Source organism: Myotis brandtii, unplaced genomic scaffold (genome assembly GCF_000412655.1).
Source record: "Myotis brandtii unplaced genomic scaffold, ASM41265v1 scaffold273, whole genome shotgun sequence".
Taxonomy (NCBI): Eukaryota; Metazoa; Chordata; class Mammalia; order Chiroptera; family Vespertilionidae; genus Myotis; species Myotis brandtii.
Window position 1 is genome coordinate 1014714 of NW_005360391.1, and position 11312 is coordinate 1026025.

At 47.3% G+C, this 11312-nt stretch overlaps 1 protein-coding gene across 2 annotated transcripts in view; it reads right to left on the minus strand.

The window, feature by feature from the left end:
• The window catches only part of AK7 (adenylate kinase 7), a 58350-nt gene extending 47076 nt beyond the window's left edge, over positions 1-11274 (minus strand). For both annotated transcript variants that reach the window (XM_014541480.1, XM_005868537.2), the window contains exons 1-4: positions 11131-11274; positions 9175-9363; positions 7207-7315; positions 1397-1491 (exon numbers count right to left, since the gene is read on the minus strand). In XM_014541480.1, the coding sequence (XP_014396966.1) occupies positions 1397-1491; positions 7207-7315; positions 9175-9363; positions 11131-11232 (495 nt within the window). In that variant the 5' untranslated portion in view covers positions 11233-11274. The remainder of the gene's footprint in view (positions 1-1396; positions 1492-7206; positions 7316-9174; positions 9364-11130) is intronic.
• Positions 11275-11312: the final 38 nt, after the last annotated feature.

Here is an 11312-nt window from a genome sequence, read left to right on the forward strand (position 1 = left end):
GCGCAAGAATCAAGTCAAAGATTTGAAATGCGAAGAAGCAAAAAACACCCAACCGGAAAAGCAAAATGAAAAAAGAATCCGAAAATATGAAGATAGTGTAAGGAGCCTCTGGGACAGCTTCAAGCGTACAAACATCAGAATAATTGGGGTGCCAGAAGATGAGAGACAGCAAGATATTGAAAACCTATTTGAAGAAATAATGGCAGAAAACTTCCCCCACCTGGTGAAAGAAATGGACTTACAGGTCCAAGAAGCGCAGAGAACCCCAAACAAAAGGAATCCAAAGAGGACCACACCAAGACATATCATAATTAAAATGCCAAGAGCAAAAGACAAAGAGAGAATCTTAAAAGCAGCAAGAGAAAGAGACTCAATTACCTACAAGGGAATACCCATACGACTGTCAGCTGATTTCTCAACAGAAACTTTGCAGGCCAGAAGGGAGTGGCAAGAAATATTCAAAGTGATGAATAGCAAGAACCTACAACCAAGATTACTTTATCCAGCAAAGCTATCATTCAGAATTGAAGGTCAGATAAAGAGCTTCACAGATAAGGAAAAGCTAAAGGAGTTCATCACCACTAAACCAGTATTATATGAAATGCTGAAAGGTATCCTTTAAGAGGAGGAAGAAGAAAAAGGTAAAGATACAAATTGTGAACAACAAACATGCATCTATCAACAAGTGAATCTAAGAATCAAGTGAATAAATAATCTGATGTACAGAATGAACTGGTGATTATAATGAATCAGGGACATAGAAAGGGAATGGACTGACTATTCTTGGGGGGGAAAGGGGAATGGGAGATGCGGGAAGAAACTGGACAAAAATCGTGCACCTATGGATGAGGACAGTGGGTGGGGAGTGAGGGCGGAGGGTGGGGTGGGAACTGGGAGGAGGGGACTTATGGGGGGGAAAAAAAGAGGAACAAATGTAACCTGAACAATAAAGATTTAATTAAAAAAAAAAAAATAATCCTGCACTTCAAAGAATCGTGAGCCATGAGGGAAATGCAAACTGAAACCTCAGGGAGAGGAAGGGGGCACGCCGGGACGCAGGCGCTAACACCAGTGCCATCGCCCCACCTCTTCTCCACCCTCAGCCCACCTAGTTTACGGGGCTGATCATCCCTCCAGAAGTGGGTATGTGATCCCAGGTCTGACCAATCAGAGCTCTGCATTCCCCTGGCCACAGTGACTGGTTCACAGTCAGGCCCCTGACCTCAGACCTGGACCAACAGCGCATTGCAGCTCTGAGACGGGATCTGGCCAAAGTGGAAAGGGGGTTGAATGAAACACTAGGACGTAAGCCTGGGAGCTGATCGGGACCCGAAGGAGGGGAGGAGCCCCCTCGGAGGAGAACGGAAGCCATGGAAGAAGGAGAGAGACGACTTACAGGGTCCAGCGGTTTGGATCGTGCCCAGGTCATCACCGTGGAAACTAAAATAAACACCTTTCGCTTCTCAAAGTGGTTGACTTCCTCATTCAGTGCTGTGGGGCCAAAGAGCCAGCGTTACTTGGATTCACACAACGTGTGCACTTTCGAAGCCACGTGTACTGTTAGTGTGACTGGAAGTGACTCGTTTTTCCAACTTAACGCCAGGGTGGCGTCCCCTCCGACGCTCGGCTGTGTGTCCCATCATTGGCGTTCTCCCTCCAGCCCCCTGACGTCCTCTGCGCCCAGCGGAGAACCTGCGCTCCCTCCCTCCCTGAGCCTGCAGGTGTGTGCCCTCACCTGGTAGGAGGGCAGTGATGGAGACAGTCATGGCGGACGTGGATGGGCACGACTCATGGGCTTTATGGAACGCTCACCATATGAAATAGGTACTACCCTGACCTCTGCTCTACAGGGAAGGGAACGGAGGTCCCGTGTGCCCAGAATCATGGGAGGAAGGAGTGGGGCTGAGAGCCCACCCAGGCCGCCCGGCTGCAAGGCCTGTGCTCTCTCTCTAGGCCAGTGGTTCTCAACCTGTGGGTCGACCCCTTTGGGGGTCAAACGACCCTTTCACAGGGGTCGCCTAAGACCATCAGAAAACACATATATAATTACATATTGTTTTTGTGATTAATCACTAGGCTTTCATTATGTTCAATTTGTAACAATGAAAATACATCCTGCATATCAGATATTTACATGACGATTCATAACAGTAGCAAAATTACAGTTATGAAGTAGCAACGAAAATAATTTTATGGTTGGGGGTCACCACAACATGAGGAACTGTATTAAAGGGTCGCGGCATGAGGAAGGTTGAGAACCACTGCTCTAGACAATAGGCCCAGCTGCGAGGGGAGGGAACGGGAGGCCCCAGCAAGGTTGGGGATGGGGGCTGTGGGCGCCCCAAAGCAGAAGGGAAGGCCCTCCTGGGAACTCACATAGAGCATCCCGATGTAGCCTAAGCCCTTGTGGAAGGAAGTAATTTGGGGTGTGACCCCTTCCCACTCCCCTGGGTGGGGGAGAGCTCCCTGCCCAGGGGTGCTGGGGGTGGTGTGGGGGTGTGGCATGGGGATTTAGGACACGGTGGGCTCCCCCTTGCATATCTAAGCACCGACTCTCCTTGGATTCTTTTCACATGCGATTCCACTAAAATGTTTTTGATGGTGTGTAAAATCCCAGAAAAAGAAACCTAAAGTGAAGGCTGGTTAAATTGTCAGAGGATCTAAGTGACACAGTTACTCATAGTGTAGTCTCACGAGCTGATTCCTTAAACAACAAGCAAAACAAGGAACTGCCGATATCCTGAATCTACTAAATGGGTGGGTTCGACAGAATGAGAAAGTATCCTGGGGTTAAATCTAAGAGCACCACGTCCGCACCTTAATCCCACTCGGGTGTTAATTTCAGCTCCTGTCTTGATTCTATTAACAAAGACGGCCTCTTCCGTTTGCTCTCTCAGCCTCTCTCTCTGGTGGTTTCCTCTGGCCTACTTTGTGGAAGCCGGCACCTCAGAGCTGCTCTAACTGGGCTGTCGCCTGGATTTATCATCTTAATGGGTCAAAACGATCTGCTTGTTCACTGTGGACAAGCACATTTCACCCACATGCGCAAACGTTTTCTCCCATTTCTAATACTGTTTTCCTTTCTCCTATTGTCCTTTTACCTTCCTTTGATAGTATCTGAAAGGCGAGGTAGGAGAATTCTTTTATATTAAAATGTTCACATCTATATATATAAAAGCCTAAGTGACCATTAGGACCGAATGACTGGAACAACCAGAGTAACCGGTTGACCAATTGCTATGATGCAAACTGACCACCAGGAGGCAGATGATCAAATGCAGGTGGTCAGTGCGCTCCCACAGCCAACCTCCCACAGTCTCTCCCCCCCGGGCCCTGATCAGGGGGTGTGGGGGGCTGGCAGGCCAATCTCCCGTGGCCCCTATCCCCCTCCCTGGGCTGGCCAACCTCCTGTGATCCCTCCCCTCTGCCAGCCGGTCCCCCCACCCCGATAGGCCTTGATTGCCGGCCAGGTCAAGGTACCCCACCCTTGCATGAATTCATGCACTGGGCCTCTAGTAATTTAATAAAACATTATTAAGAAGTAATACAGCCCTAACTGGTTTGGCTCAGTGGATAGAGCGTCGGCTTGCGGACTGAAGGGTCCCAGGTTCGATTCCGTTAAGGGTATGTACCTTGGTTGTGGGCACATCCCCAGTAGGGGGTGTGCAAGAGGCAGCTGATCGATGTTTCTCTCTCATTGATGTTTCTAACTCTCTATCCCTCTCCCTTCCTCTCTGTAAAAAAAAATCAATAAAATATATTTTTTTTAAAAAAGAAGTAATACATATCCATTGCAAAACCAAAATGAAACAAAACCCCCAAATCTAAGATTGTGCCTCAGGTAAACCGACAAAGTCCCACCCCCACTCCCATCCCCCTTCTCCACAGACCCACCTACCCCCTGCTCCCAGGTGACCCTGAAGGCAGACCAAGGGCCTCTGACTATACTTCCTTGTAGAAACAATCACTCTATATCTTAAAAATGAGGTAATACTGCCACCACCTTTCCACCCAATAGAGAGGTAAAATTTTCTTATATAAAGCTCCTTATCAGAATGAAGAAGGGGTCGGTAAAACATACTCTGCACTTGAACACCCATGAAAGGAAATGCTGTGATCAAAGTTTAAGAACCAACTACATTCCCCTGAGGGGCACTGGTTGGGGAGCCCTATGAGGGGCCGAAGGTCACCTGTCATAGCAGGAAGTCAGCGGTCAGTGTCTGAAATTCACAATCAAAGGACATCAGTGCAGGCATTTTTATGTATTAAAAGGAACACGGGGGTTAAAGGAGGTTCCTTTTAGGGAGTAGGGATGGGATGGGAAGAAAATGCGGGGAATTGTTGCTTTTTATTCTAAGCCCTCCTGCGCCTTTTAATTTCCCTTTTCTTTTAAAAGATTATTTATTGATTTTAGAGAGAGAAAGGAAAAGAGAGAAGAGAAATCTTGATTTGTTGCTCCACCCACATATGCACTCATTGGCTGGTCCTTGTAGGTGCCCTGACCTGGCATGGAACCCGCACCCCGGCATATCAGGGTGATGCTCCAACCCACTGAGCTACCAGGCCAGGCCTGTGCTTTTTAATTTTCAAACCCTGTCCCGGTTTAACTTCAGGAAGAAAACCACACAAAACATTAAAAATTTTAAGAAAATTGCAAGGATTCATTACATAGAAAAATCAATTTCCAAAGCCTGGCACAAAATAGGAACTCGACAAACATTATCTCTGATTGCCACTGTAGGGGTGCAATTATTTCAGGAGGTGCCATTATCCATCATCTGTACGTATTTGCCAAGGGACGAAATGCCCCCAGCAGGCTTCCGAAAAGCTCTGTTCCTAAAAGATGGCACAATGTTCATGTTTTTGATTTGTATCTTATTGAATGAAATTTAGGCCCAAACTTACAAAGGGGAGGGAATCAATCATGTTAAGCTCCCGAGGAATCCCACCCGCCCACGGAAGCACTTTTTCATCACGATTTCCCCGAATAGGTAGACGCATTCCTGAGGCTCTGTTCCATTTCTTTCCTGTAAGCCAACGTGTGGCTTCGCTGTTGATATTATCAGGGGTTGGCAAAAGTACTGCCTGCTTTTAAAACAAGATTTTATTGCCCAACTGGCATGGCTCAGTGTTTGAACACCGACCTATGAACTAGGAGGTCGCCTTCGATTCCCAGTGGTGGTGGTGGGGAGGGGCATATGCCCTGGTGTGGGCTCGATCCCCAGTGGGGGCATGCAGGAGGCAGCTGATCAGTGGTTCTCTCTCATCATTGATGTTTCTCTCTCTCTCTCTCCCTCTCCCTTCCTCTCTGAACTCAATAAAAACATTAAAAAATAAAATAAAATTTAATTGGAACCAGACCATTCATTTACACATCGTTTATGCTCTGTTCTGGCGATGATGGCAGAGTAGTTGGCTCGAAAAGCCAAAAATGTTTACTATCTGGTCCTTCACAGAGTTCGCTGGCCGCTGATCTAAACAGTCTAAAGCAAAGATAACGCGGTGCAAAAAGCATTGGAAAGTCGGGTGTTTTGTGTCTTTTTGGCTGCCCCAGTCTAGAACAACGATTCAGATAAGCCGATCTGCTTTCTTCTTTGCCCCTGAATTAATGAGGAGATAAATTACAACGCACCAAATTGCTAAACAGCACCTCGTCCTTCTAGAGTTGAGGGTCCGAGAGCTCATCACTTTCCCAGAGCATTTTAAAAGCTGCAAGCAGCCCTAGCTGGTTTGGCTCAGCGGATACAGCGTCGCACTGCGGACTGGAGGGTCCAGGGTTTGATTCCAGTCAAGGGCACATGCTCAGGTTGCGGGCTCGATCCCCAGTAGGGGGCGTGCAGGAGGCAGCCCATCAATATTCTCTCTCACCATTGAGGTTTCTATCTCTATCTCCCTCTCCCTTCCTCTCTGAAATCAATAAAAATATTAAATAAATAAATAAATAAATAAAAGCTGCAAGCATTCCCCACAGCCCTCCCTACCTCTTGCCATCAGGGGACATTTGTTGGCCTGAATCAAACCCTCACAGTTAGAAATAATTCCTCTCCTCTCAAAGTCACCCCCTGTGATGCCTTTCCGGTGAATGTGCCATTCTCTAGCCCGCGGTCAAGTTTCTCGTGTGTTCCTTCGCTCTCTTTAGGCCTCCAAGTGCCTGGTAGGTACAATCTTTTTCTTATTTGTTATGTATCTGCCCATTACAGTCAACCACACCTCCTTAAGCAGTGCCTGCAGAATGAGTCAAGGTCACGTTTTGGAAGTTAATGTTTCCTTTCTTTCAATGATTAAGAATATCCTGTTCGCCCTAGCTGGTTTGGCTCACTGGATGGAGCGTCGACCTGCGGACTGAAGGGTCCCAGGTTCGATTCCGGTCAAGGGCATGTATCTCGGTTGCAGGCACATCCCCAGTGGGGGGTGTGCAGGAGGCAGCTGATCGATGCTTCTCTCTCATCGATGTTTCTAACTCTCTATCCCTCTCCCTTCCTCTCTGTAAAAAATCAATAAAATGTATTTAAAAAAAAAAAGAATATCCTGTTCCTTGGGATAGGATATTTTGTTAACATAATTAAACTAGGAGGCCCATTAGACGGAGGTGGTTCAGATACCTTCGCAGCCTAGGTCAGCAAACCCACAATGAAGCCAGTAGATGCCTCCAGGTTAAGAACTCAAGCCCCGGCTGGTAGCTCAGTTGGTGAGAGTGTCGTCCGGATATGCCAAGGTTGCGGGCGCGGTCCCTGGTCCGGGCACCAATGAAGGCATAAATAAGTGGAACAGTAAAATAATATTTCTCTCTTTCTCAAAAAAATCAATTAAAAAAAAGAAATAAAAAATGTAAGGACAACCAATCACAGCCCACTAGGCTCTTCCACAATATGGTAAACGCTTCAGCTATAGCCAATCAAGTACTTTCTTTGGTTTTTTCCTGCTTTTCTCTAGACAAGCCTTCCCCCAGCTCCTGTGGATGGAGCACTCCTACCCGCTTCCAGGTTGGCTCTACCTAATTTGAATTGATTTCTGCTCGAATAAACTCTTAAACATTTTAATATGTCTTTGTTTATCACAGGCATATCCATTAGCCTGATTTCATTTTGGGTTTAGTAAGTCTCGCTTCTTCTAATGGTCCTAATTTGATGACTCTTAAATGACTCTTCAGTAAAGTAAATGACACCCAAGGGGTGTCCCCGGAGATAAAAGGGTCCCCTCACTGACCGGACACTGCCCAGAGGGCTTCCTCCGCTTGCTTCGGGCTCTCGGTGATGTTGTAAATAATGACATCGCACTCCAGCAGGCGCATGAGAAGTTCTTCTCGAGAAATGTCCTGGGAAGGGAACCGACAGTCATTTGTTCAAGAAGCTGACGAAGGATCGGTGATATGTGGATGGAATGACAGTTTCCCAATGAGATACCCTGCACGGAAGAATCCCACTGAAAACATTTGCAGAAGGAGGGTTCCTTTTGAAATGAAATTTTGGCTCTCTGCTGTGGGTGGTTTTCAAATAACAAAGACGCTTACGGAAATAGCTGGGAACAGATGATTAAAAAGTTGCATGATGATTAGGTATGCCGTTTACACCCCAATTCAGAAGGGAAGAATTAGGACACACAGGGGGGAAAATGGGGGGAGGCATTCAAAATTCACTCAGACTCTCTGCAAGATTATTTGAGCGATTATATATCTTGAGTCCCTCAGAAGGGCTGATGAGTGATTTATGGGGATTGTTTCAGCATCCTCGAGATGGAACCAATCCGTTCTCTTTCTAGATGTAAGGTATCTTATTACAGTTGGCTGTTGGGAATATTTAAAAAATGCAGAAACTTTTAATGGTTAGAAATATAAAGTTCTTAGATTAGACAAAAGTAACTGGGGTGATCATCGTGTTTGTTTTTTTTTAACGTTTTTTAATTGATTTTTAGAAAGAGAGGAAGGGAGAAGAAGAAGAAGAAGAAGAAGAAGAAGAAGAAGAAGAAGAAGAAGAAGAAGAAGAAGAAGGAGGAGGAGGAGGAGGAGAGACTGATGTGAGAGAGATCAGTTGCTTTCCATATACACCCTGACTAGGAACCTGCATCCTGGGCATGTGTCTTGACTGGGAATCGAACCAGTTACCTTTCGGTGCAGAGGACGATGCTCAACCAACTGAGCCACAAGGGCCAGGATGATCATCGTGTTTTAACTAGCTGTTCCTCGCTGTGTGGATGCCCACACATAGCACATTTCCGAGTAGAGCAATATCGAGAGTGGGTGTTAAGATAACCACACAAGGACCACGCATTTCCAAACCAGAACTTGCATTTGCCACGTGGAGGCAGCCGTGTTTCTCAGTGAGACAGCAATATGATGGCATGTTATTCCAAAGGAGATTTCCCTTCGCAGATAGCGTCCACCATGGCCCAGGGCTGTGCTGGGGTCATGCAGGGCAGAGTACATTTTAAATACAGTATATAGAGAGAATGTGAGGAGTCTGGAAATCCAAATGAGACTCATACTTCCAGGAATGTCTAATTTAAATTCTTATTTTTTTAAATATATTTTTATTGATTTCAGAGAGGAAGGGAGAGGAAGAGCGAGATAGAAACCAACATTGATTGGCTGCTTCCTGTATGCCCCCTACTGAGGACTGAGCCCACAACCCAGGCATGTGCCCTTGGCTGGAATCGAACCCAGGACCCTTCAGTCCACAGGCTGACGCTCTAGCCACTGAGCCAAATTGGCTAGGGCTAATTTAAATTCTTTAAAGTCTCAACAGCCCTAACTGGTTTGGCTCAGTGGATAGAGCATCGGCCTGGGGACTGAAGGGTCCCAGGTTCGATTCTGGTCAAGGGCATGTATCTTGGTTGCGGGCACATCCTCAGTAGGGAGTGTGCAGGAGGCAGCTGAATTGATGTTTTTCTCTCATTAATGTTTCTAACTCTCTATTCCTCTCCCTTTCTCTCTGTAAAAAAATCAATAAAATATATTTAAAAAAAATAAAAATAAAGTCTCAACAATGGTGGTTCATTTCCTTTTTAGGGCAAAGGCCAGCCCCCACCTTGCCCCTCACCTTCCCAAGCCCCACACATGTGCAGAAGGTGGGGAATGAGAAGCAGAGCAAGGACATGTTGTAAGGGGGGGTCTTGTGGGGGGGGGCGGTAGGTGACGCTTCCCTTTGTCTGCTCTCAGCAGAAACCACTAGGACTTACGGAGTACGTCTCCAGGGCAAAGTCGGGCGAGGGTTTTCCGGATGTGGAAAGCGTGCCCACGATCTGGAACGTGCCCTCCTTCAGTTTGGATGAGGAGGCATCTGGTATAGCTGACTTACTCTCATCATCCTCTTCTTCTTCTTCTGTCATTTCTTCAAGGGAAGCCCCGACCACACAGTTTGATAGAAACTGCAAGACAAGAGCGAGTTCCCCAATACTGAGAACACCTTGGAGTCAATGAATGATGATTCTAAGAACCTGCGGGTTGACCAGTGTCCCCTCCCCCACAAATTCCTGTCCACTGGGAACGTGTGAATCTGACCATAGTTGGAAAGAGGGTCTTTGCAGATGTAATCAGGTTAAATGAACTTATGCCAGGTCAGGGTGGGCTCTAAGCCAATGACTGGTGTCCTTATCAGAAGAGGGAACTTTGGCCACAGAGACACCAAGGGGAGAAGACTGGGTAAAGATGGAGGCAGAGTTCAGTGACGATCCTATAAGCCAAGGGATGGCCAGGACCGCGGCAGCCCCAGGAGCTGAGAGAAAGGCCTGGGACAGACCCTCCCTCTGGCCCCTCGGAGGAGCCAACCCTGCTGACGCTGAGTTTCCACTTCTGGACTTCCCAACGGGGAGGGAAGAAGTTCCATTGTTCCAAGCCACCCAGTTTGTGGGCATTTGTTACCACAGTCTTAGGAAATCAATAGGACCTCCTCAGGGAAGTGATACAATCATGGCTTTCTTTTTATGGCTGAGCACTTCTGAGTTCTTTCTGAATTTCTTCGTTTTCCAGCGGTGAACGATGGAAAAGGGTGAAAAAGCTTAGTGGGACTCAGGACCCCAAACAGTGCCTAGCTGCTAGCACATAACCGATGCTCAAACCGTAGGTTGAAGGACGGCTGAATGGAACATACTTTGTGGGTGATATAGCCATTGGACGAATTTTTAAAATTAGTTTACATTCAATTTTAGTTTGTATTAGTTTCATGTGCACAGCATAGGGGTTCCAGCCGTGGGCAAACTACGGCCCGTTTGAAATGAATAAAACTAAAAAAAAAAAGACCGTACCCTTTTATGTAATGATGTTTACTTTGAATTTATATTAGTTCACACAAACACTCCATCCATGCTTTTGTTCCGGCCCTCCGGTCTAGTTTAAGAACCCATTGTGGCCCTCGAGTCAAAAAGTTTGCCCACCCCTGGGTTAGACAATATCTACTTTACAAAGTGTTCCCCTGATATTTCCAGTACCCACCTGGCACCCCCCATAGTATTGCAATATTTTTTACTGTAATCCCTATGCTATGTACTTTATGTCTCCATCCCCGTGACTGATTTGGATTTATTTATTTTTTAATAAAAACATATTTTATTGATTTTTTACAGAGAGGGATAGAGAGAAACATCGATAAGAGAGGAACATCGATTCAGCTGCCTCCCTCACACTCCCCACTGGGGATGTGCCCGCGACCAAGGTACATGCCCTTGACCAGAATCGAACCTGGGACCCTTCAGTCCACAAGCTGACGCTCTATCCACTGAGCCAAACCGGTTAGAGCACTGATTTGGATTTATATTCTTATCAGCTGCGCGCTTTGGCTGCGGTGGTGGAGTGGAAACAGAGCCCAGTTAAGGGGTCAGAGACCTGGGTTCTATTTCCAGGTTCTGCCTCCAACTCACTATGTGATCTTGGGCAGGTCCCTTCCTTCCGCTGAGCCTCAGTTTCCCCTCATTAACAGGGGAGGACCCAGGGCTGCACCCGCGATCTCGGGGGTGGGGTTGGGGGTGGGGAAGAGGTGGGGTGGCTGTCTAGCCTGGATTTGGACTGGGGTCCTGGGGGCATTGGCTGTGCCCAGGAAGAGGGACCCTCTCTTAGGAGGGGCCCGGACAGCAGCTCTCAGGGTTCGGGACCCGGGGCGCTGGAGTGGAGTTGGGGGCCAGGGTCCCGCCGCCGCTCACCTTCCCAATGTTTCCGCTGCTGTAGGAGTCCAGCAGGTTTATAAACACCCTCTGGACACGGATAACTTTCTCTGTCCGAACGATATCCTCTTCTTCGGCCATGGCGGGAGCCGCTCTGGTAGCTAAGGGGAAAGCGTCCCTTTGGTTGCCAAGGCGGCGAGGTCAAGGCCTCCGGACCGCAG